The sequence below is a fragment of the Ambystoma mexicanum genome, chromosome 1q, assembly GCF_040938575.1.
Source record: "Ambystoma mexicanum isolate Mex_15411 chromosome 1q, UKY_AmexF1_1, whole genome shotgun sequence".
Classification (NCBI taxonomy): Eukaryota; Metazoa; Chordata; class Amphibia; order Caudata; family Ambystomatidae; genus Ambystoma; species Ambystoma mexicanum.
The window spans coordinates 222,211,259-222,225,838 of record NC_090922.1 but is presented as its reverse complement, the minus strand read 5'-3'; the positions used below and the strand labels follow the sequence as shown (position 1 = coordinate 222,225,838).

At 48.2% G+C, this 14,580-nt stretch overlaps 1 protein-coding gene across 1 annotated transcript in view; it reads left to right on the top strand.

The window, feature by feature from the left end:
• The window catches only part of LIG1 (DNA ligase 1), an 876,776-nt gene that overhangs the window by 279,797 nt on the left and 582,399 nt on the right, over nucleotides 1–14,580 (top strand). Inside the window, exon 12 of the mRNA XM_069637540.1 lies at nucleotides 347–513. Coding sequence (XP_069493641.1) covers nucleotides 347–513 — 167 coding nt within the window. The remainder of the gene's footprint in view (nucleotides 1–346; nucleotides 514–14,580) is intronic.

The following is a 14,580-nucleotide window of genomic DNA, read 5'->3' as shown; positions in this document are numbered from 1 at the left end:
CCGACGTCCTAGGTTTGGGTATATTTTGCACACCTGCTCCAAGACCTCTTTGACACCCCACATAATGCCTATCTGGACTTCGGGAATGCCCGCTTCTGCTGGATTTGGAGGAAGCGACGGAAAAGCCAAGCCCTGTTGTCAATTCGGAGTAATTTACTAATTTGCAAGTCACTACTTTCCCCAGAAGTAAGCCACTTATTCCCAGGGAAAGCTTTGTAGGTCTCCCTTTAACTGCTTCATAGTACGTTTGACCCCCCCCCCTCCCCCCTAAGCGATGTCCTCTTTCTGCTGGCTCCTCTGGAATGTGGGAATTCTCAGTCTAGCACTTTCCTTTCTCTGCCCGCAGGTCGCCAGCTCGATAAGATCAAAGCTGAAGCCCAGGAGAAAGGGGACCTGGGGCTGGTGGCGGAGAGCAGCCGCAGTAACCAGCGCACCATGTTCACTCCTCCCAAACTCTCGGCTCTGGGTGTATTTAACAAGCTCAAGGAGATTGCCCGGATGTCTGGAAACGCGGTGAGTGGCCTTTTCTCTTCATGTGCTTGTGTTGGGGTGTTGCAGGTTGCTGTGTGGCGGGCTAAACCCCTCGATCATTGAATACCCTTGTGACGAACAGGCCTTCGATGCCTCCGCTGGAACTATTAGTTATGGCCCTAACCTTTATTTTGGGTTTAAACTTTGGCTGCAAGGAGTCCTTAAAATAGACACATAGGTTAAACCTAAACCTTGTGGCTGCCTAGAACTAAAGCAAACTAAATGTGATCAATTGGTAACTTAATGCTACAGTTCTAATTTATACACTAATTTTAAAGAAATGGCAAGCACTGACAAAGCCAACTGCCCTCTTTTCTGGCTAATGTGCACTGAAATGCATTTTTAGAGTGTGACTGAATGCGTTTGTCAGTATTATGCGATTGATGTCCTGTTATTAGAGGTATATCTGATTAGTGCACTTAATGTGCTTTCTTTGGCTCAAGTATTAGTGAAAGTGTCTCTCGCCTACTTACTGCCACTATTCCTCATTAGAGAGGGTGGGTACTGGCACCGCTGAGTGAGATTACAGAGCTGGTGGTTAAAGGGGCAACGCCCAGAACAAACTATTGCATTAACTCAATGCCACGGTATGCTGGGATCGACTGGCATGGGTTTTGAGTTGGAAACCAAGTTTTCATAGCAGATGCACGCATTGTCTATTCAGGTCCTTGCGACTGATGGTGGCCAGTGTGCTATGGCTCTCATTGACTCCCATTGATGAACAGTCGAGGCCAATGCATTTGTAAACGCCTATTCATGTTGCCAATGCTTCTTTTAATCTGACCCTTGATCGTATTGTTTGCTGCTCATTCAATCACTGCAACGTACCCAGAGAACATCTGTTTGCTCATGCCTCTTGCCACTTCATTTCTGAAGCTAAAAGCAGGATATTGCTTTTATAAATAAAAGGTAAAAGGAGATAAAAGGTGCTGCTTTCCAATTATTCCTGCAGCTCAAGGCCAGTTCCCTAGTGGCCAGTTGCCATGTGGTAAACCTTCAGTCAGTCGTGGCTTGGACTTCACATGCCCATAATAGTAGTTTCATTGGTCCTGTTGAAAGTAAATCCCAGCCAACACATAGCCAAGGCGGGTAGAATGGCACTCATGACATGGGGCTCCTTCATAGTTGTACCATCCGGATTTTGGCTATTCAAGTGAAATTCCTATGTACGTGGCTCCTGAAATGGAGGAGGTTAACTTGGCCATCTCGTCTGTGGAAAAGGTGATATGCATGCTTTTGTTTGTTCTAGAACTAGCATTCCCACTACAGCGACCGTCATGACACAAGGTTGCCCTTATTAAGAATCCCTTCATCCATCCCTCGTCCCAAATATTCCGCAGTTATGAGGCAACCTGGGATTGGATTACCCACCATGGGCATTTTCTGGGACGGTCCATGTCCCAACCTATAAACCGTGTGGGAAACCTCTGTAGCAACGTATGTACTTTTCTTCACTGGTAATGTGTAGGATCTTGATACACGGATTGCTCTTTGTTATAACAACATCAAGCAATGACCATGCAAAGTAATTATTCATTTCACTCCCAGCACCCACATAACACTGGTCTGACCAAGACTCGCTGCACATACATAACTGCTGAACCCATATGCATGCAACTTACATTGGCCGAACCCTTACCCTCATCAGTCAATAAGTTGGAGCACACAGTTTGTCAAGTGTTGGCAATAAAAAGGCTGTAGGATTTTTATTGTGCAGATATGGTTATGGGAATAACAATAATCACATATTGTATCATAATTTTGGGCACCGGGTCCTGAGGTTACCCCCTCTGGCCCATGCTTCCACGCACGGACAGGTTTGCCGGCTGACTGTGTTACCCCGAAAGTGATCTCTTATTGGCAACCCCTGGAGGCTAGGGTTGCTGAAATTTCTCGAAAGAAATGCTCCACGCCCTGGTTTGATAGGTGGGTGCCGTCTTTGAGAAAAAGGTGTGGGTCACCCAAAGTAATGGCCGGGTGTTTTTTTGAAGCCCAGGCCTCTTGCTATACAGAATTTCTCAAGCCCCCTGTTCAGTTTCCTTCTGGAAATGTCTATTGATTTGTAACAGATAGCCCCCTGCCATTTCTTTCTGGGCAGGATGGCCGAGAAATATATTTCGAATGGATTGTGCCCTCCCATGTATTCCTCATCTTGTGATAATTAGTTATCGGCAGCTTTGCTGCTTCGGAATTATTTTATTTTTTTCGGTAAAGGGCGCTGTGCTCGAGGTCGTGGCGTCGATTGCTCCTCGACGGTCTCCGTTCCGTGTCGACGTGACTGTTGGTATAAGTAGCTCGATCCACGCCAGTTGGCTTCAGTTCTGTTTTTCCGATTGCTTCGCTCTCCTGAACGGCACGCTTCGAGATTTTCTGTCAGAAAATGTCTTCATCATCAACCGCTTCTACACCCAAAACTGGGTTTAAGAAGTGTATCGACTACGGGTCGAAGATGTCGATCACCAATCCTCACCGTATCTGTCTTTGGTGCCTGGATTCGGCTCATCGAACCGGCGACTGTGGCTCCTGTCAGTCGATGACGGAGAAGGCCCTCCGTGAGAGGAAAAGTAAGTTAGCGGTGGGGCGGGAGGCGTCAAAGGCCACTTCGAAGGTCTCGTTGAAAAAGCATAAGAAATCGTCCGATTCAAAGAATCAGAACGTCATAAACACTCGAAGAGATCCCGATCTCGTAGTAAATCGAGACGATCTTAGTCTTCTTCTAAAAAACTAAAAAGGAGACCTAGATCTCCATCATCATCCGATACATCGACTGAATTGGTTCGATGTCCAACAATATCGGATTCCCCTTCAAAATGGGAACATTTTAGAAGAAAAATGATACAGATCTTTGAGAATGCGGCCTCAACCCCCTCAAAGAATCCTCAGAAAAGCCAGACCCCGGTCGCTCCACCTGACGACACAGGGAAGTCAGGAACTACGGCGGTAAAACCCAGCAGTACCTATAAAACTCGAGTCGACAAATCGTCGAGAGATCCTCGAGGATAGTGTTTCTCCGATCCCTCATAAAAAGCAGAAGTTGTCAAAGTCGAATGCAACTTCGTTGACGTCATCGGCACTGACAGCTCCGACATCGAAGCCTATACTATCTTTGACGCCCTTATCAAAGACTTCGTTGAATCAGTTGAAGTTCCTTTGACCCCTTTGAAGAAAGCACCTATTCCTTTGACAAAAAATCAGGAGGAAGAGAGACGGTTTACACCTTTACCCAAATCAGATTTTTTTTAGGTCCATGTCTTCAATTTTTGAAGAATCTGGCTTGGCGAATGAAGATGTCACTCCTTTTGGAGTAAAATATGGCACTAGACAAGTTCCAGAGGAACTTATAAACCCTGAAACTAAAATGAGAGACCTATGCCGAACCTAGACCCCACCATTCCGACTAACTATCGCCCCATAACCACAGTGCAGTTTTTACTTAAAATCATTGACAAACTAGCCTACAACCAAATCCAAACCCATCTGGAATCTAATCAGCTTCTCGGCACCAGACAATCGGGCTTTAGGCCTAACCACAGTACAGAAACAGCCCTTCTGGACCTCAAAATCCAGATGGATGCTATCAGAGATTCTGGGAAACTCTGCATCCTCTTGCTGTTGGACCTTTCTGCAGCATTTGACCTGGTGGACCATGATAAATTCTGCACCTCACTCGCCAGAGAGTTTAGCTTCTCCAGGGAAGCCACTGCATGGGTGAAATCCTTCCTAACTGACCGTACCTCCATAGTATCCATAGGGAAAGAAGCGGCCAACCCCATCCCAGTCCCCATAGGAGTGCCCCAAGGCTCATGTCTCTCCCCTACACTATACAACGCGTATACCAAACTCCTGTTCTCAGCTCTAGACGACATGGGTGTCATATACACAAACTTTGCGGACGACACCCAGATCCTCATACCCCTTACAGGCAACTACGACCAGGACGCTGTAACTATCAATACAATATACGTCATCATACAAAACTGGATGGCTTTAAACAGCCTTTGTCTCAACGATGAGAAGACAGAAGTCCTCATTGTAGGAGCATCAGCCAAAATAGCAACCCTCCACCCTGACTATTCCTCCATCAACATCGATGGTACCGCCATTCCCGTACTGAAGCAAGTCAAAACATTGGGAGTGTACATTGACGCCAACCTCACCATGACTAAACAGATTAATGTGCTACCTTCCTCCACGGCTTACACCTCCAAACTCATTGCTCACAGCCGACAATTCCTGACCCCAGGTAATTGCCTCACCCTAGCCAGAGCCCTGGTTCTTTCGAAATTGGATTATTGCAACGTACTATTACTAGGCACTTCCAACGCCAACCTAGCTGAAATGCAATTATTGCAAAACAAAGTCCTAAGAGCAGCTTTAGGTATAAAAAAAAATCAGACCATATTTCCAAGACCAGGAAGGACGCTCATTGGCTCCCTATCAAAGCTAGAATCATCTTTAAAACATTATGTATCACACATAAATGCCTGACCAGAAAAGGACCTTTCGAAGGGATTGTGTCCTCCGACGTATTCCTTATCTTAGATAGAAATCCTTCAGCTTTGCTGGCCTCGGAAAATTTTTTCGCCAGAGGGCGCTGCGCGTCGATGATCGCCGAGTCGATGACCCTCGACGGCCTCCGTGCCGACGTCGACGTCATCCTGCCTATAAAGGCCGCGCGCAGCGTCCGTTGCTCAGTTCCGTTTTTCCGCGCTTCGTTGTGCCTCGGAACACCGTTGCTCAGTTCTCGTCAAGATAACGTATATAATAACTACTATTTACCATCGATATCGATGGCATCCTCCTCCGACCCGACGACCCCTCGGTCCGGTTTCAAAAAGTGCCGAGACTGCGGGAAGAAAATGTCGTTGACGGACCCTCACAGGGTCTGTTTGTGGTGTCTGGGAATCACGCACCAGAGTTCGGAGTGTGAGGAATGCCTTTCCATGACGGCGAAAGCCTTGAAGGAGCGTAGGGGGAAGCTCGAGAGAGGTAGGTCAACTTTAACTTCCTCGAAAGCTTCTTCGGTAGAGTCGAGACGTTCGTCTCCTCACCATAAAAAACACTCTCGATCTAGATCACGAAGTGGCTCCCACCACTCGTCGACATCGAGACACTCGAAGAAGAGACGTAGGAGATCCCCTTCGTCATCTTCGTCGAGTTCTCCTGAGAGAGTTCATTGCCCCACAAAACGCAGCTCGCAAGCTGAGTGGGAGGAATTCAGGAAAAAGATGCTAAGCGTCTTCGAGAAAGCGGCCTCGTCCCCCTCGAAGACAGCTGAGGGTGATACCCCGGGTAAAAAACCCAAAAAATCTAAACGCCGCGAGTCGCAGTACCCGGCGGAAAAGTCAACCCGAAAGCGCCTCGAGCCATCGGGAGATAAAGCATCATCGACGCCATCGTCGAAAACTCCTTCGAAACAGAGGTCGGCGCCATCGACGCCGTTGTCGAAGGATTCATCGGCGCATCAGTCGATCGAGTCGACGCCGACGTCGACGCCGATATCGACGCCGGTGAAGGAAAGAACCACGGCTACTCCACAGCCAACGGTTAGACAAAAGACCTCCGACTCGACGCCGAGAACGTCGACGTCGTTCTCGAGCAAGACTCCGATCCTTTCGAGTTCTTCGAGGCCTAGTACACATTTCTCGACGCTTTTCACGGCGCCTTCGAGTACTTTCACGTCGGTGTCGACGACATCGACGTTTTCAAGGCCTGTGATGATGGCTCCTTCTGCATTGGAAATGGGGTTTATACCATTCCAAAAACCAATGTATCCCCCTTTAACCTCGATTTTTGAGGAAAGGGAGGATTCAGACCAAGATATTGATTTACAGAGGACCACATCACCAGAGCCAGAGACTTTCGCCTCTGAGGAAGGAAGATTAAAAAATCTTCAGGATGCACTTCAGGAAGCTAGTGGCTTGGACACTTCTCCTGAAGCAGAATTTATCAAACCAGACCCAGGAGAACATGCGGAGACTCCATATAGAGCTCTGATGTCTAGAATCATAGAATTTATGGGTTGGTCTGCACCTTCTCCTGCCTTTCAGCAGGATGACCTCACTGACATACTGGACAAGGGCCCACAGGAGGATCCTGTGGTTCCATTTCACTCTGCTCTACAGAGAAGGATTTTGACAAACTGGGAAACGCCAGAAATTATCCCGGCAGTAAATAAAAAACTGTCAACAAAATACAGGGTGGCTAGTTCTGACCCTGAATATTTGTCAAAACACCCTACTCCTGAGAGCTTGGTTGTACAGGCTGCAACCTCATCAGGCAGCACATCTGCATACCCCACTGCTCCGCAGGATAGGGATGACAAAAAGTATGATGCCATGGCTAAGAAGGTTTTTTTCTGCCTGTAGCATGGCGTTAAAGTCTATTAACGCGACCTGTACGCTCGCTAGGTTCAGCCACACCCTTTGGGAGTGCGCTTCATCAGCGGCTGACTGCCTCCAAGAAGGAGAGGAAAGGGACGCATTTTTAAACATCATCAGGGATGGTAAAGATGCGATGTGCGAGACCCTACAAACTGGCCTAGATTCTGCTGACAGTATCAGCAGGGCCATGGCGGCAAGTACCACAATCCGCAGGCATGCGTGGTTGAGGAAGTCTGGTTTTGCCTCTGACGTGCAGACCAGGCTTTTGAATATGCCCTTTGACGGTTCTACCCTCTTTGGAAAGAAGGCGGATGACAGTTTGGAGAAACTGCAAACGTCCAAGGCAGCAGCCAAGTCATTGGGAGCTGCTATCCGTCAGAATACCTTTCGTCCTTCGGGATCATCGTGGAGAGGACGGTCCTTTCGTTACTATTCCTCATATGGAAGGGGCAGGGGACGACCGGCTCAAAGAGGCCAAGGAAGATTTACCCGTGGTGGACGGGGTAGGGGAAAGAAAGCCGCACCCGCAGGAGCAGGAGCCACTTTACCTTCGGCAACTGCATCAGCCGCTTCAAAACCACTCTGAGGTCTCCCCTCACAGAACACCAGTAGGGGGCAGGTTAACTCACCATCTGACGGAATGGCAGGCTATTACGTCAGATGCTTGGGCTCTGGAGACAGTGGCCCAAGGTTACTGCCTGCCCTTCCTACATATCCCTCAGAGTCATCCACCGGGGAACAACCCTTTGAAGCTTCCAGATCCGCTCCTCTTGCAGGAGGTTTTAGACCTGCTAGAGAAAGGTGCCATAGAACTGGTACCTGTAGCGGAAAGGAACAAGGGTTGGTACTCCCCCTACTTCATAATACCGAAGAAGGACGGAGGACTGAGACCCATCTTAGACTTACGGGAATTGAACAAATTCCTCCGAAAGGACAAGTTCAAGATGGTGACTCTCTCTCAGATCCTTCAGGCCCTCCAGCTTCAGGACTGGTTGGTATCTCTAGACCTCCAGGACGCTTATTTCCATGTGCCGATCCATCCCAGGCACAGGAGATACCTGAGGTTCGCAATTGGCAGCTCTCATTATCAATTTCGAGTTCTGCCATTTGGGCTAACCTCCGCCCCGAGGGTCTTTACCAAGCTAATGTCGGTTGTGGCTGCAAGTCTAAGGAGGGAAGGGATTCATGTCTACCCTTACCTAGACGATTGGTTGATCAGAGCTGTATCTTCGGAACAGGCTCAGAGACAACTAGATTATGTTTGCCACTTCCTTCACAAGCTGGGCTTCTCCCTCAATTTAAAGAAGTCACAGATGATACCATCACAGAGACTCCAATTCATTGGAGCAGTCCTGGACACTTCCCTGGGAAAAGCCTTGCCACCAGAGGTGAGGGCTCGAGATATTCTGCAGATGGTCATCAGATTTCAGAATGCCCAATATCTCCCAGCCTACGACTTTCTGAGGTTGCTAGGCCTCATGGCATCCTGCATATTCCTCGTGCCGGAGGCTCGCCTGAGAATGAGATCCCTCCAGTGGGCACTGAGAACTCAGTGGTCACAGTTCTCAGGAAGGATGACAGATCTCCTTCGGATCCCGGTCAAAGTAGCCCGAGACCTTCAGTGGTGGGCCTGTCGGGAGAACATCCTGAAAGGAGAAATGTTTTGGCAACCATGGCCGGAGATAACAGTAGTCACGGATGCCTCACTCACGGGGTGGGGAGCTCACGCCAACGACTTGACCATCAGCGGTCGTTGGTCTCCATCGGAGTCCAGACTACATATCAACCTGTTGGAGCTGAGAGCCATCAGACTAGCGCTGAAGGCTTTTCTGCCGTCTGTACGGGGAAGAAACGTCCTAATAATGACGGACAATACAGTGGCCATGCACTACCTCAACAAAAGAGGAGGCGTAGGCTCACTACCACTGTGCAGAGAGGCGATGCAGCTCTGGTTTTGGGCAATTCAGGAAGGAATCTCTCTATCGGCAATTCACCTAGCCGGAGAGAAGAACTTGACAGCGGACGCTCTGAGCAGGCAGAGCACAGTCTCTCACGAGTGGGAGATAGCTCAGGAAGTCCTTCAAGAGATCTTCGCCCTTTGGGGAACCCCTCAAGTGGATCTGTTCGCCACCAGTATCAACAGGAAGTGCGACAGATTTTGCTCAAGGGAATTTCCCCCGAGAGGAGCTCTAGGAGATGCGTTCGTAGTGGACTGGGAGTTCCCACTTCTGTACGCGTTCCCTCCGGTCCCTGTCATTCCTCAAATGATCAGGAGGTTGAGAAGGTTTCGGAAGACCATGATCCTAATTGCCCCGGATTGGGCCAGGAGAACGTGGTACCCGGACCTTCTAGACATGTCCATCTGCCCTCCAATTCGACTGCCATACAGAGAGGATCTTCTCTCGCAGAAGGAAGGTCAGGTTCTCCATCCAGCCATCAAGACCCTCAACCTTCACGCTTGGTGTCTGAAAGGTTGAGGTACAAGGATTGGGACCTTCCGGATGATGTTATGGAGGTGTTGCTTTCGGCCAGAAGGCCGGCAACTAAAACTCTATACCGCTGCCGTTGGAACAAATTTTGCAGCTGGTGCAGAGAAAAGAATATTGAACCCTTTTCTTGTGGTACACCTATGGTGTTGTCATTCTTACTTTACCTGGCTAATTCAGGCCTACAGGTTGGCACAATTAAGGGCTATCTCGCAGCGCTATCAATCTTTAAGCGCACTGCAGAGGAGCCTTCATACTTCAAAATTCCATTGGTAATACAATACCTAAAAGGATTAACTAATGTTTATCCCCCGAAACCTTTTCAAGTTCCCTTATGGGATTTAAACCTAATTTTAAACTTCCTAAAGGGTGCCCCTTTTGAACCACTACACTCTTGTTCATTGAAGCTTCTCACCCTCAAAACTGTTTTGCTAATAGCATTGACATCTGCTAGAAGGGTTAGCGAGTTGCAAGCCTTATCGTGTAAACCTCCACATACAATCTTTTACAAGGACAAAGTTGTTCTTCAGGTGAAGCCTAACTTCCTCCCGAAGGTAGTCTCGGAGTTTCACATCACTCAGAAGATTATATTACCTTCTTTCTACCCTCCTCCTCATCCGGGGAAGGAGGAAGAGAGACTGCACAGGCTGGACCCTAAGCGAGCCTTGAGCTTCTATATCAGCAGATTGGCTAAGATCAGACAAGCAGACCAACTCTTTGTAGGTTATGCAGGACATAAGTTGGGCCTTCCAATAACAAAACAAACCATCTCCAGATGGATTATTTTAGCCATTCTGGAGTGCTACAAATTGGCAGGAAAGGAGCCTCCTCAAAATCTAAGGGCTCATTCTACCAGGGGTATCGCAACATCCTCAGCCCTTCAAAGAGGGGTGCCAATTCGAGATATATGTGCGGCTGCCACATGGTCGTCCGCACATACATTTACCAAATTCTATAGCCTGGATTCCTCCTCTAGTCAAGAAACTAGATTCGGCAAGGCTGTGTTACACTCTGTCCATTCTGGAAGGGTAACATAACTTTTATTACTCCCGCCTCCAGTCACAATACCACTGCTATGGGAGTCTATCTAAGATAAGGAATACGTCGGAGGACACAATCCCTTCGAAGAACTAGTTACTCTTACCTTGTAACGTTCTTTCGATGGGATGTTCCTCCGACGTATTCCTTATCGACCCTCCCATCCATCCCCGCAGTATGACTTCCTGTGGGTTTGCAGCCTATGCTCCTTCAAGGTGATTAGTCTAATCCAAAAACATTACTGGGGACTACAAAACGGAACTGAGCAACGGACGCTGCGCGCGGCCTTTATAGGCAGGATGACGTCGACGTCGGCACGGAGGCCGTCGAGGGTCATCGACTCGGCGATCATCGACGCGCAGCGCCCTCTGGCGAAAAAATTTTCCGAGGCCAGCAAAGCTGAAGGATTTCTATCTAAGATAAGGAATACGTCGGAGGAACATCCCATCGAAAGAACGTTACAAGGTAAGAGTAACTAGTTCATCTATCTCAACACTCTTCACCCAAAAGATGACAGGAGATCATTAAGATCTAACGACAAACTCCTCCTGGCTCCTCCCCGCTTCAAATCCACGAGAGCCGGGGGTAGGAGCTTCACCGCTCTAGCTCCCAAACATTGGAACACCCTACCTATTACTATCAAAAAAGAATCCTCTTTCACGGCATACAAGAAATTGCTAAAAACCTGGTTATTCAACCAATATTAGAACCAATGGACAAGTATCTGCAATATAATATTTTGTTAATATTTGTAAACTGTATATCCTAAAATGTAATGTAACCAATGTAACAATGTCTTACTAATATCTAAGCTGTCTTGTAACCACGCCGTGACACCCGAGAGTCTGGGCGTGTAACTAATAAATAAATAAAATAAATATGCGAAACTCTACATTCTGCTAGTGGTGTTGACACATCACCTGAATTAGTGTTTGCTGCACTTGATCGTGCAGAACATGCAGACTCAGGGTACAGAGGTTTGATGAACAGGGTGATAGAATATATGGGTTGGGGAAGAGCCTCACCTACTTTTGAGCAAAATGATATGGACATAATGGTCAGAGGACCCCAGAAAGATCCAGTTCTCCCTTTCCATAGGGCGCTTCTAAGGACAGTTGAAAGGAACTGGGAAAAACCTGATAACATTGCTGCAGTAGACTGCAATCTTCCAAAGAAGTACAGAACTTCTACTTCTGATCCAGAATATCTAAATAGAATATCTAAATAGACACCATACTCCAGAAAGTCTGGTTATTTAGGCTGCTACTACTTCGATACAGACAGCATACCCAACCATACCTCCGGATAGGGAGGATAAGAAGGTTGATGCTTGGGCTCGTAAAGTTTTTACTTCAGGTAGCATGGCTTTGAAATCAATCAATGTCACCTGTACACTGGCCAGGTTCACACATACCCTGTGGGAATGCATCTCGGCTGAACATATTCTGGAAGGCGAGGAATGGGAAGGCTTCCTGAATATAGTCAAAGACGGAAAGGAGGCAATGGGGGGGATGTCTCCAGTCTGGACTGGATACTGCTGAGAGTATTAGCAGATCCATGGCATCAAGCACAGTGCTACGCAGATTTGTCGGGTTTGCACCAGATGTGCAGACCAGACTTCTCAACATGCCCTTTGATGGCTCGAGGCTGTTTGGTAGTAAGGCTGATGCAAGCCTAGAAAAACTTCAGACCTCAAAAGCGGCAGCTAAATCTCTTAGTGCCTCCATGCGACAACCTCAGAAACCCTATTCGGGCTCATCTTCCTGGAGGGGTCGTTCTTTTCGGTACTACTCCTCTTTTGGTAGAGGAAGAGGACAGGCTTTTCAAAGAGGCAAAAGAAACGTCCCTTGTGGTGGACGAGGAAGAGGTGCGAAACCAGCCTCAGGAATGGCATCTTTGCCCTCAGCTGCTCCTGCAGCCGCCTCCAAATCACTCTGAGACCTTGTTAGACAAAACCCCAGTGGGGGAGGCAGGATCTCTCAGCATCTGAAGGAATGGCGGGGCATTACCTCAGATGCTTGGGCACTGGAAACAGTAGCTCAAGGTTACTGCCTCCCCTTCCTAAAAAGGCCTCAGAACCATCCACCGGGAACCAACTGTCAATATTCCATATTCGCTCCTGTTGCAGGAAATTTTAACCCTGCTGGAGAAAGGTGCTATAGAACAAGTACCTGTAGCGGAGAGGAACAAGGGTTGGTACTCCCCATATTTTCTCATCCCAAAAAAGGACAGAGGATTGAGACCCATCTTGGACTTAAGAAACTTGAACAAGTTCCTCAGGAAGGACAAGTTCAAGATGGTGACCCTTTCTCAGATCCTTCAGGCTCTCCAACTCCAAGACTGGTTGGTATCATTGGACCTTCAGGATGCTTAATTTCATGTGCCAATCCATCTCAAGCACAGAAAGTACCTGAGGTTTGCGATTGGCAGCTCTCATTATCAGTTTTGAGTTCTGCCATTCGGGTTGACCTCCGCCCTGAGGGTTTTCACCAAATTAATGGCGGTGGTGGCAGCGAGTCTCAGGAGGGGTGGGGGGGATTCACGTCTACCCCTAACTGGACGATTGGTTGATCAGAGCACATTCTCCCGAACAAGCTCAGGAACATCTTTCGATCACCTGCCACTTCCTTCACGAATTGGGCTTCTCCCTCAATTTCAAGAAGTCCCACATGGTACCATCCCTAAAGCTCCAGTTTATCGGAGAAGTCTTGGATACTTCCTCAGGAAAAGCCTCGCCTCCCGAGATGAGAGCTCTCCACATTCTGCAGATGGTAACAAAGTTCCAGAATGCCCAGCAATTACCGGCCTTCGAGTTTCTGAGGTTTCTCGGCCTCATGGCATCCTGCATTTTCCTAGTGCCAGAGGCCAGATTGAGCATGAGATCCCTTCAATGGGCACTCAGAACTCAGTGGTCCCAGTTATCAGGGAATATGTCGGATCTTCTGCAAGTCCCGAGCGCAGTGGCTCAGGATCTACTATGGTGGGCTTGCAACAACAACATCATCCTCAAAGGAGAAACTTTTTGGCAACCATGGCCGGAGATAACAGTAGTAACGGACGCCTCACTCACGGGGTGGGGAGCACACACCAACGATCTGACAATCAGCGGTCGTTGGTCTCCATCGGAGTCCAAACGACACATCAACCTATTGGAGCTGAGGGCAATCAGACTAGCGGTGAAGGCCTTCCTGCCCTCTGTACAGGGAAAGAATGTCCTGGTAATGACGGACAACACAGTGGCCATGTATTACCTCAACAAGAGAGGAGGCGTAGGGTCACTACCCCTGTGCATAGAGGCAATGCAGCTCTGGTTCTGGGCAATACGAGAATGAATCTCTATCGGCAGTTCACCTACCCAGAGAGCAGAACACTGCGGCAGACGCTCTGAGCAGGCAGAACAGTCTCCCATGAGTGGGAGCTAGCTCAGGAAGACCTTCTGGAGATCTTTGCCCTTTGGGGAACCCCTCAAGTGGATCTGTACGCTACCGCGAACAACCGGAAGTGCGAACAGTACTGCTCAAGGGAATTTCCTCCAAGAGGAGCTCTGGTAGACGCATTCGTAGTGGAGTGGAAATTCCCACTTATGTACGAGTTTTCTCCAGTCCCCGTGATTCCTCAAGTAATCAGGAGGTTGAGAAAGTTCAGGAAAACCATGATCCTAATTGCCCCGGATTGGGCCAGGAGGACGTGGTACCCGGACCTTCTGGACATGTCCATCTGCCCTCCAATACGTCTTCTGCAAAGGGAGGATCTTCTCTCGCAAGAGGAAGGTCGAGTTCTCCATCCAGAGGTCAAGACACTCAACCTTCATGCATGGTTTCTGAGAGGTTGAGATACAAGGATTGGGATCTTCCGGATGACGTAATGGAGATTTTGCTTTCGGCCAAAAGGCCAGCAACAAAATCTTTGTACCGGTGTCTTTGGAACAAGTTCAGTAACTGGTGCAAAGATAAGGATGTGGACCCTTTTCAATGTGGCACTCCAATGGTGCTATCGTTCCTGTTACATCTAGCCAGTCTGGGGCTCCAGATTGGAACAATCAAAGGATATTTGGTTGCGCTGTCCATTTTTAATCGCTCCTTGGAAGAGGTTTCTTCCATTAAAATTCCATTAATTATACAGTTCCTGAAGGGACTTACCAA